Source organism: Gekko japonicus, unplaced genomic scaffold (genome assembly GCF_001447785.1).
Source record: "Gekko japonicus isolate JY-2015 unplaced genomic scaffold, Gekko_japonicus_V1.1 scaffold1419, whole genome shotgun sequence".
Taxonomy (NCBI): Eukaryota; Metazoa; Chordata; class Lepidosauria; order Squamata; family Gekkonidae; genus Gekko; species Gekko japonicus.
In genome coordinates, this window is record NW_015164229.1 from 334,313 (window position 1) to 346,276 (window position 11,964).

The window sequence follows — 11,964 nt, forward strand, 5'->3', positions numbered from 1 at the left end:
GCTCCCATTATGGGCCTTCAAACCCTTCGCCTTGTTTCCAATGGGCAATCCTGTCATTCCCGTTCATACATCCCCATTCCAGGGCAAGCACCTGTGAGGGTTACATTGCAAAGATACCACAAGCAAGCCTGGACTTAAATGGAACAACAGAAGGCCTGCTTCCTAACACACCAGCCAAGCCGTAATTTAAGAAAACCTGCTTAATAATAAATGCAACTTCCTATAACTACAACAAAACAGAGTGTGGCTTAACTTATTCAAAGAGTTTGTTCGTTTTTAAGAACCTCAACTAAATAACCTCACTTAATGGCCAAAAAAACAACTCACCCCAACCTGCAATGCTTACAGAACCAAACCACCAGCCTGCAGCAGACTTCTTTGGGCTCTGCTAATTTTGGGAATGCAGCCCACGACGCAGCCTCCAGCTGCAATGGAAGCAACCAACCCAGAAGGCTGTGCCCCCTGACACTCCTGCAGAACCCCTGAGACCGACAGAGAATCAACCCAGTCAACCAATTAAAACGCCGCTCAGGAGCAAAGCAGAGACAACCCTGCCAAAACTTCAAACATCCAACCCAAGCCAGCCCTCCGAATGTTGTGAGGCTGACCGGCGCGGTTGACTGAGGCTCCCGCCTTTGCCAGGCTGTTTGGTGGGGAGGGGAGGAGTACAGTATGGTGACGGTACATCACGCGCCAGACTGAAGCCCTGGGTGGGCCTGTTCTGACCCGCGGGCCGTATGTTTGACACCTCTGCCTAAGACCAACCCCTGAATTAGGCGCCTAACATAGCAAAGATTCTCTGAGCCATGAGACGTCATAACCCCTTCAGGAGGGACAGTAGCTCTGCTGAGCGCCACTACCACCGATCACATTATAGAGCATATTTCTCTTTAGCTGGGATCCCCAACCTTTTTGAGCTTGCAGGCACATTTGGAATTTGGGCATGGCATGGTGAGTGTGGCAACAAAATGGCTGCCACAGGAGGCGGAGCCAGCTACAAAATGATTGCCCACACTGGGGATTCCTGCCCTGTAGCAAAAAAGGGAGCCTCCGTCTCAGCAGGACTCGAGACGAAGCCAGCTTTTCTACCATCATGGCCATCCATTGTGCTGTTATCAGAAAGCTGCCCCAGTGTGGCTGCGATGCCAAAGACACTTAAAGAAGTATAAATTGGCAGGCTTAAAATGTATAGTCTGAGCGGGCATTCAGGTGAATGCCTCTTGCTTGTTCATCACCGCACCAGATACCAGCTCAGAACATTTAAAGGCCATGACGTTTGACAATTAAGACTCAGAATACAAAACGTTTATTCGATTAGACCACAGTTATAAAAATATACAGTACATTATTAGAGTGGGGCAAAAATACGCAGACAGCATACACTAAAATAAAATTGTCCAGCTTTTTTCTTTTTAAAAAAAGCATACATGCTCTTATTAGACGTCCTGGTGCCTCAATCGTTAAACGTTGAGCAGCCGCTGCACAGGATTTGCTCGCCGACGTAGTCTGATCTGGAAGGAAAGAGAAGGGCATCTGGTTTTTCAGTAGTCTAGGAAAAGAGAACCACCGCCTTCTCTGACCTCTACGTGCGTGCCCATCCACGTTGAGGACAAAAATAGCCAGGCAAGTTATCCGTGCAAGAATTCTCTCCGCTGGAACAGATCAGAGCATATCTAGACTAGCAGTCTGGACTCCAGACTGGACAGCAGACCTCTCGGAAATCCATAAGCAGGCCCCGAGGAGGTCACCTTTCCGGAAATCACCTTCCCCTCATAATGCTGTGCACTAAGGCAGAATATTTCTGATTAACACATGGAATTCACTGCCACAGGAGGTGGTGGCAGCTACAAACATGGACGGCTTCAAGGAGGAATTGGATAAACATATGGAGCAGAGGTCCATCAGTGGCTATTAGCCACTCTCGGTCTGGGGCAAGTGATGCTCTGTATTCTTGGTGCTGGGGGGGGCAACAGTGGGAGGGCTCCTAGTGTCCTGGCCCCACTGGTGGACCTCCTGATGGCACCTGGTATTTTTGGCCACTGTGTGACACAGAGTGTTGGACTGGATGGGCCACTGGCCTGATCCAACATGGGCTTCTCTTATGTTCTTATGGCAGTTTCTGCAGCCACCATGGTTGAAGGAATTCTTTGCCATAGCGAGCCTCTGAGACCATTAACTGGTTTACTTATTTTGCACCCTGCCTTTCTCCCCAGTGGGGACCCAAAGACCCATTCTCCTCTCCTCCGTTTTGTCCTCACCACAACCCTGGGAGGTAGGTTAGGCTGAGAATGCGTGACTGGCCCCAAGGTCACCCAGCAGGTTTCCATGGCAGAGGGGGGGGGGTGAACTGGGATCTACCAGATTCTAGTCCAACACTCTAACCAGTACACCACACTGGCTCAGTGTTTTAAAAAGGCTATCTAGTGGCAGTGAGTTCCAGCAATGAATTATTGCTATGATTCTATAAGGTGCTTTACAGAACATATATTTCCTTTGGGTAGCAGCCTGCCACAGGTCAGCTTCATTGGGTAGCCCTTATTATTAGGGCTAACCAAAATCTTACAACACCAGGCCAGCTTTTGAAATCCCTTGAACTCCTCAGAGGACGACAGGCTGCGGGCCAGGAGCTCTACCCAGCCCTGTAGCTAGATGATATTCAGTTGGGGGGGGGGTTTTTTGGCACTGGTGGGGCATGACTTCTGACCTCAGAAAAAATAATAAAATAAAAATAGGCTTTGGCGTGAGGAGAAGCAGTCGGGGTTACAGTGTGGAAGGACAGTGTTTCGCTTCAGTTCTGTTTTACTACTACAACAAATAATATAAATAAACAGCCAGATATTAAAAATGCACAAATGCATAATAAACAAGGCTCAAAGTCCCTTCAGGGTTAGAAGGCCCTGGGCACGCCAGTTACGGACCTGCAGCTCTCGCTATGTTAGTGTCACGGGTCAGTCAGGGTTAGAGATGGGCAGGGCTTTTTTTGTAGAAAAAGCCCAGCAGGAACTCATTAGCATAATAGGCCACACCCAACAGCAGAAACTCATTAGCATATTAGGCCGCACCCCCATGTTACCAGAAGTGTGGTCATCCAGCCACATCCACCTTTTGCTTCTTATTCTGTTTACCTTGTTTGTTGTCAAAACTCAGGGCTTTTTGTGTAGCAGGAACTCCTTTGTATCTTAGGCCTAATGTAGCCAGTCCTAATAAGTCCCTGCTGTTGGGTGTGGCCAACTTGGGAGCCAGCCGGAACTCCGTTCCTGTGCGTTCCTGCCCCAAAATAGCCCTGGAGATGGGCATGAACCAGGGAAACAGGAAGGGTCCCTGTTAAACCGTCTTTTGTAGGCAGCACATCCAACCAGCCCTCAGCATTAAAAAGGTAAAGGTTCCCTTGCTCGAAAGCCAGTCGAATCCGACTCTAGGGTTGCGGTGCTCATCTCCGTTTCAAAGCCGAAGAGCCAGCGCTGTCCGAAGACGTTTCCGTGGTCATGTGGCCGGCATGACTAGACACCAAGGCGCACGGAACGCTGTTACCTTCCCACCGAAGTGGTACCTATTTATCTACTTGCAATTTCTTGCTTTCGAACTGCTAGGTTGGCAGGAGCTGGAACTAGAGACAGGAGCTCACCCTGTCTTGCGGCACCCGGGTCTTGAACTGCTGAACTACTGAACTACTGACCTTCCACAGCCTGCAGTTGTGTCTTAACCACTTGAGCCACCGCAGCCCTCAGCATTACTCCCACCCAATGCCCCCTATAGGCTGTGAAGTCTTGTGAGCAAAAATTCTACTTTGTGAGCTATGGACATTAAAGTTGTGAGCGAGCGATTTGGCTACTGCATAAATTAGTTTGCTCTGGAGCCATCCTTCCCGAGCTAAGACAAAAATGTGTGAGCTGCTGGCTAAAGAACTGTGAGCTACCTCACACTAAATTCAGCTTAGAGGGAACACTGCTCCCACCCACCCCCACCACGCACAAACATCCCTGTGCACTCGATTCCAGTTTTGCACGCTGCAGATGAAAGCCAGTTATACGGGAACACTTCCTATTTCCCCGGTTCATGCCCATCCCTACTTCTGACTACAGCTTCTGGCTCTGCTTGACTCCTGCTCATGAGTAACCCTTGGATTGCTTGACTACACCTCTTGGACAACCCCTTGGTAATGGCTCTCTTGACTCGGCCTCCCTTGCTCAGACTCTACGACCGCCTTCCAGGAACGCACCCTTGGCTCTGCCTGACCCGTGACAGTCAGTGAAGAATTAGAAGACTAGAACTTCAGGATGTTCCATTTCTGATCACTTTCATGCAGCATGCACAGAAGCCTACCACAATTAAAGGAGAGCTGCAGCTCGAACCTTCAACTACGTGGACACTTACTCTATCACTGAACACAAGGAACACGCGACAGCATTACAGCAGCTGCAGAGTCTACTGCAGTTCTTGCAGATGGGCCGGTCGCACTGCGTGCAAGCCTCTTTGGCGTCCACTGTTCTTATGCACGTTGAGCAGGGCTTGGAAATTCCTTCTGCCGTTGCTGTTTGGAAATACGGTGTTATCGATTATAAACTAGAAGAGATTTCAGCCCTTTGGGGCCATTACTGCGAGTCCCTCCCCAGCCCCTGAACATATCCACTAGAACAGGGGTGGCCAAACTTGCTTAACATAATAAAACTTGCTTAACATAAGAATAAATGTCAGATGTTTGAGAGCCGTGAGAAATAAACAAATATTACACACATGTTTTTATTGGAAAATATGCAGATTTGGGGTTTTTTTTTTACTAATATTACACTGCCAAAAAATAAAAACAAAAGGGGTAAAAACAGATATTGATAATGATATTTATGTGTCCAGTAATATTTATTTGCTAATGATATTTGTCTGAGGGAGAGAGAGGGAGAGAGAGGAACAAAACAAAGCAAATAGATGGGGGAGGGGGAAGGCAGGAAGGAAGAGAGAGAGAAAGGAAGGGAAGGAAGGAGGGAGAGAGAGAGAGAGAAAAAGAGAAAGAAAGATGGGTAGAAAGCAAATAGATGGAGGAGGAGGGGAGGGGGAAGAGAGAGAGAAACAAAGAAAGCAAATAGATGGGGAAGGAGGGAGGGAGGGGACCACTGGCTGGGGAAGGGAAGATTGAACAGGGAGGCTGCACAATATGTGTAAAAGAGCCACATGTGGCTCCTGAGCTGCAGTTTGGCCACCCCCACACTAGAACTTCGACCACAATCCTGACAAGCAGCTTGCAGTTCAACTAGGCTCAGTTAAGATTCCAGAAGAAGGGCAATTTTAGGGCTTTGTCACCCGGCCATCAATCCACAGAGCAGGGGTCCCAGCACAGAGCCAGCCAAATGGTTTTAGACACCGGCGGGGCCAAGTGGGTCTTTTTTCTGATTGGTTACTGGAGATCTGACTGGCTGTGCAGATTTTCAAAAACACTGCTTTGGTAGCAGCTGCCACCACAGCACAAGGATCTTCCTCATGTGGCCACAGGTAAGCTGTGGCTGCCATTTTGGGACGGGCTCTGCCTCCTGCAGCAGCCATTCTGCAGCTGCGTCCACCACAGTCGGTCAGAATTACAAGGATGCCCGCAGGCTCAAAAAGGTTGAGGACCCCTGACACAGAGCAAATTTTTTTTAGCCTTTGCGATCCCGCAGATTCCCTTCTCAGTGACAGCAGCACAATACCCCAGCTGCATGGGCCCACAAGGGATTGTCTAGCTGTTGTCGTCGGTTTCATTTATAAAGAAGCTTGCTAGGTGCAGCCTCCAACACAGAAGAGCGGAGATCAAAGAAAAGACTCTGAAAATGGGCTACCTGCCCAAAACTCCCAAACCTTATGAAAAATGTACCGATAGAAATTAACAACTGAAACGTCTATTGAAAATAATGCAACACTTTAGTGAATAATACCATCAATACTGATAAATTCACAAGTTACAAGACACCCGTTGCCAACCAATCCAAAAGGATGTCATTAAACAACCAAATAAAGAAATAGCTTGAACATCCTATAAATGTATACAGAATAATTACACGAAGACAAAACAATCACAATGAGGATAAGTAACAACACCAATGTTCCCTCTAAGCTGTGGAGTCTTGTGTGCAAAACTTCTGCTTTGTGAGCTACCGGCATTAAAGTTGCGAGCGAGCAATTTGGCTACTCCATAAATTAGGTTGCTCTGGAGCCCTCCTTCCCGGGCTGAGACAAAAACATGTGAGCTGGAGGCTAAAAAACTGTGAGCTGGCTCACACTAACTCAGCTTAGAGGGAACACTGAACAACAGCCGTGATTAGTACAGAACAAGTAACACAGAAGCGGGCAGGGCTCCCAGTTTTTCCCAAACCAATCAAGGCACTAAGTTCAATTGCTCTGTGGTATATTAAAAAAAAATAAAAATCCAGCATACAGTTGGTGCTGACCGTCAGGGGCACATACTTTACAGGGTACAGACAGCGATGGCATTTTCTCCCCGGTACAAAATAATGGTGAATGGGAGGAAGATCTGCCATGCAGAATCAGTCTTACCACAGGTGCACATAGTGTAAAATTTGCTCTTCCTTGTCAAAAACAGAGCTATTCATATAGAGCTTGTTCTGGCACTGGACTTTAACTCCACAGCCACTGACAGACCATATTTCCTCCATCAAAGAGACCCTGGGGCAGTCACTCTTTTGCTCAGCCTGACCTACCTCACAGGGCTGTTGCAGGATAAAAGGGGAATGAACGCTGCCCCAATCCTCTTTAATCAAAGAGTTTTTATTTCAAAAATTTCTATGTGGTCTCTCCAGGAAACTTACCCAAAGTGGCTTACAACACATAAACTGTTACTCCACCTACTTGGCCCTTGTTTGGTGTAGTGGTTAAGTGCGCGGGCTCTAATCTGGGAGAACCGGGTTTGATTCCCCACTCCTCCGCTTGCACCTGCTGATGTGACCTTGGGTCAGTCACAAGCTCTGGCACAGCTGTCCTTGAAAAAGAGCAGTTTGTGTCAGAGTTCTCTCAGCCCCACCCACCTCACAGGGTGTCTGTTGTGGGGAGGGGAAGGAGTTTGTAAGCCACTCTGAGACTCCAAGTGAAGGGCGGGGTATAAATCCAATCTCTTCTTCCTCTTGTTTGCATCTACACCGTGAACACATCACTGAAGGTAGGCAGGAAAGGAATCAATCACAGAGGCATTAAGCCCACTTACCCGTTTCTCTTGGGCGGGGCTGTCGAAGTTTCCCATCCTGCCCAATTAACATTTGTCCGCTACAAGTATACTGAGAACAAGCTTCTGGTCTGCCTGCTGGTGGTGCTGGACACTGTGCAATTAGACGGGCTCCCACCACGCTTCCGTCCCGCTTATTATCCATGTAAGCTTGGGCTCCTCTGAAAAGCAGCTGTTTTGTTTTTTCTGCAAATGGCCAAGAATGAGATACACAATATTAACTGGTCCCCACCCCTGAAGTCATCCTAATGAACACCCGCTTCCCCCTGCCTCCAGAAAAGCCCTTTCAGGTTGCAAAGTGGGGACGGCAACTTAACTCCCACCCCCGTTCCAACTTATTTGTTTACTTGTTTTATGCCCCACTTCTCTCCCCAAGGAGTACCCAGAGTGGTTCACAATATTTCCCCCCTTTCTCATTTCATCTTCACAACATCCCTGCAAAGCAGGTTAGGCTGAGACTCAGACCTGATCGAGGTTTATAAGATTATGCATGGGATAGAGCAGGTAAAGAAAGAAGTACTTTTCTCACAATACAAGAACTCATGGGCACTCCATGAAATTGCTGAGCAGTCAGGTTAGAACAGATAAAAGGAAATCCATCTTCACCCAGAGAGTGATTAACACTGCCACAGGAGGTGGCGGCTACAAGCATGGACGGCTTCAAGAGAGAACTGGATAAACATATGGAGCAGAGGTCCATCAGTGGCTATTAGCCACAAGGTATAGATAGGAACTCTCAGGCTGGGGCAAGTGGTGCTCTGTATTCTTGGTCCTTGGGGGGGCAACAGTGGGAGGGCTTCTAGTGTCCTGGCCCCACTGCTGGACCTCCTGATGGCACCTGGTATTTTTGGCCACTGTGTGACAGAGTGTTGGACTGGATAGGCCATTGGCCTGATCCAACACTGGCTTCTCTTATGTTCTTATAACCTGACTCTTCCAGCGCCTAGTCTGACACTCTCAATGCCATGCAACATTGGCTTTCAGTGACCGTCCACAGCCACGATATTGATGACGTTTCACAGGTACAATTCCTTCCACAAACATGGAGCATATTCAGAGGTTCAGAACCCTGCTAGGAGCAGTGAGATACCGCCATGCCCCACAAACACACTTAACATAAGAATGTACCAGGTGCCGTCAGAAGGTCCCGCAGTGGGGCCAGCTGCAACTATGCACTTCGTTGGCCAGCTGCTACTATGCATTTCCCTGGCAGGCAACCACATTGCCCTGCGGTTAAACAGGGCCTCCTATTTCTTCCTCAAACACACCCTCTAAACATTCAAAATCAAAATAAGGACATGCTTGTAAATACACCTCAGTCCCACACCAAGTATCAGTTCCCCTTTCCTTACTGCAGACTGTTAAAAAACCTGCCCTGCCTGGCTGCACTGATGCATCCTGCAAGTGGCCAATAAGGAGAACCGTCGGCGTTTCAAAATAATGCTTCAGCATCTGCAGAACGTGAACTGACACTGCAGGATGCTTTCATGTGGGCACTCACATAGGCATGCACAGGACTTTTTTTTTAGAAAAAGCCCAGCAGGAACTCATTAGCATATTAGGCCACACCCATGACAGTGCAGCTCATTAGCCTATTAGGCCACACCCCCATGTTACCAGAAGTGTGGTCATCCAGCCACACCCACCTTTTGCTTGTTATTCTGTTTACCCTGTTTGTTGTCAAAACCCAGGGCCTTTTTTGGAGCAGGAACTCCTTTGCATGTTAGGCCACACACCCCTAATGTAGCCAATCCTAATGAGTTCCTGCTGTTGGGTGTGGCCTATTATGCTAATGAGTTCCTGCTGGGTGTGGCCAGCTCAGGAGCCAGCCGGAACTCCGTTCCTGCCCAAAAATAGCCCTGTCATGCAGATGTGCACTAGAAAATAAAAGATTATCTACACACACTTCAGGAGACTCAGAGAAGCAAAGTGAACCTTGAAGGTTAAGTGCTGTTAAAGCCGGTTAAATGGCCCGGCCCAAGAAGGTCTAATTTATGTCAGATCCGGCCCTCATAATAAATGAGTTCGACACCCCTGATCTATTCAGTCCCCACAACCACCCTGTGAGGCAGCTGCTGCCTCTCCAGAGAACAGTTTATCCAGAGATAAAAATGGAGAGAAGGATGATGTAAGCCGATTTGGGTCCCCATTGAGAAGAAAGATGGGGCATAAATAAAAACCCAAATTTTATTTATTTATTATTAAATTTATACCCCGCCCTTCCCCGTGGGGCTCAGGGCGGCTTACATGACAAGAGAAAAACTTGCTGATAAAACATCAATACTTTAGTACAGTTAAAAAAATATAATATACAATTTAAAACCCATTCAAACATTAAAGTGCTCAAAACTACACATTATTCATTCCGGAATCTCAGAGAGGGCGACAACCATAGCACAACCCAAACATTCCCGGTAGGCATTCATAATAGATGTTAACAGGTGTTTCTACCTGGCCTCCAGGCCCTAACCCCCCCCAAAGATGGTGTATAGCCGGGGGGGGCGGCGGCCCCTAATCGAAGGCCTGGTGGAAGAGCTCCGTCTTGCATGCCCTCCGAGAAGGCCCTAGCCCTTGTGACGGCCAGTTTAGCATCCTTGGGGCCCGGCAAAGTTAGAAGATTCTGGGCCCCAGACCGTAGCGCTCTTGGGGGAACATACGGGGAAAGGCTGTCCTTCAGGTAGGCTGGACCCAGACCATTTGGGCTGAGAAAGCATGACTAGCACAGTGTCGCCCAGTGAGTTTGACAGCAAGCAGGCATCTGAATCCCAGGCCTGACAGTTTACTGGCACTTTCCACCACCAGTTTCCTGTAACTAGCTTTTGAGATAGAAGAAAGTTAGACTCCAGTGATTTAAATCCAACAAAGTTTTATTCAAGGTGTGAACTTTCGTGTGCAAGGCACACTTTGAATAAAACTTTGGTTGGTCTTAAAGGTGCCACTGGACTCTAACTTTGTTCTGTTGCTTCAGAGCAACGCAGCTGCCCACCCTGATCTAGCTTTTGAAATGTTATTCCAGTTTTGACTGAAGAAGTGTGCATGCACAGGAAAGCTTACACTTTGAACCAGTGTAAAGGTGCCACTGGACTCAAACTTTACAATACAGTAGCACACACCATAGTCCCGAAAATATTTGTCATGTAACTTCGTAGAGCATTTTGTACAGTGATTAAGGGCGGGGTGGCTGCAAAGAAGGCAAGTTGGAGCAGATACCTTAGCCTACTTTTGGCATCTCAAGAAGGCACTAAAAACAGTGGGGGACCAACCAGCATTTGCAAATCTGAGGAAAGGCGGCGGAAGGAGCAGCAGGGCTGGTGTACAACTTGGTAAGACGGGGGGGGGGGGCTTCCTCTGGTTTAACACTACCCATCATGACAGGAGAGCAGTTCTCGCGAGAACGAGATCTGGCGGTTCCGGGTTGGGGGCTCTGGACCAAAGTATGTTCTTCCCACCAGCTCTCGCGAGAACGAGACCTCGCCCACCCGCCGCCTCCGTTTCTCTCCCCCAAGTTTCCTCACCGAAGATTTCTCGCCGGTACCTCTCGCCCATGACGCCCTGGCTCAACTCCCGCATTCTGACCCGGGTTTTTAGCTGCAGCGGGGCCGAGTCCCCGAACGGGCAGGAGCGCTTCGGCATCCCTTTTCCTTCAACCCCGCCCGGCTGCCAACCGCCACCGGCGCGCGCGGGAAAAAACTCAACGACGGAGGCAGCCTCCCCTGAGGTAAACAGCAACACCCAGCCCGCCTTTCTTCAAGACCAACCCCCTTTTACGTCACCTGCCAATCGTGGAAGGGACGAGCGAGAAGGGGAGTTGATGAAAGGAGCGAGTAGGCGGGGCGAGGTGACGCCATCGGATTAGGTGGGGAAAGGGAGGTAGCGATCAAGGGCGCGAGGCGGCCAGGTCCTGTTGGTTGGAGGCGGGGCGTAGCGTCACTCGCGAGCGACCGTTCGCTCCCGGGCTTCTGCCTGCCTCTTCCGCCCGGTGGCCCTTCACTCCCTCAGTCGCTCCCTCGCGCGGTCGTGCGTCGTCCTGACCCAGGGCACTGGTGCCCAGGGCGCATGCGTGGGCTTGGCCGGCTTTCTTTTCGCGCGCTCTGACTGCCCGCTATTGACCAAGGTCGGGTGGAGAGGTAGGTGAGCAGCTGGCAGGCGGGGAGGGAGTGAATTGCTAGGCTCGTCTGCCTTAGAAAACAGTCAGCTGCAGTTCCTTCGATGCCCTTAAACGGAGTCCTTCCATTTCTCCCATTTTTCCCTCTATGCAACTCTCTAAAGTGGGTTAGGATCACCAGCCCGTGCAATGTGGCGTAGTGGTTAGAGTGGTGAATTTAAGACCAAAGAGAGAGGGGTTCAAATCCCTGCTTGCTACGAAACCCGCTGAGCGACCTGGGCAAGTGTGCTCTCTCTCATCCTAACCTACCTCACAGGGTTTTTGTGAGGAGAAAACAAGGAAGTGCTACCCACCACCCTAAGTGTCTTATAAGCAATGTTCCCTCTAAGCTGTGGAGTCTTGTGAGCAAAAATTCTGCTTTGTGATCTACTGGCATTAAAGTTGTGAGCGAGTGATTTGGCTACTGCATAATTTAGTTTGCTCTGGAGCCCTCCTTCCCGAACTAAGACAAAAATGTGTGAGCCGGAGGTTAAAAAACTGTGAGCTAGCTCACACTAACTCATCTTAGAGGGAACACTGCTTGTAAGTCAGATAATAAAAATGCATGAAAAACCTGAGACTGCCCTCGCCCATCTCTCACTGAAATTAGTGACTA

General features: G+C 49.0%; 1 protein-coding gene across 1 annotated transcript; it reads right to left on the bottom strand.

Moving 5' to 3' along the window:
* Window positions 1–1,300: 1,300 nt before the first annotated feature.
* SIVA1 (SIVA1, apoptosis-inducing factor) lies at window positions 1,301–10,950 on the bottom strand. The gene is made up of 4 exons (XM_015408588.1): window positions 10,720–10,950; window positions 7,187–7,390; window positions 4,375–4,531; window positions 1,301–1,511 (listed from the first exon to the last, which is right to left on the bottom strand). The coding sequence occupies exons 1-4, from the start codon at window positions 10,835–10,837 to the stop codon at window positions 1,454–1,456; spliced, it is 537 nt and encodes a 178-aa protein (XP_015264074.1). The 5' UTR covers window positions 10,838–10,950; the 3' UTR covers window positions 1,301–1,453.
* Between the last annotated feature and the right edge of the window lie 1,014 nt (window positions 10,951–11,964).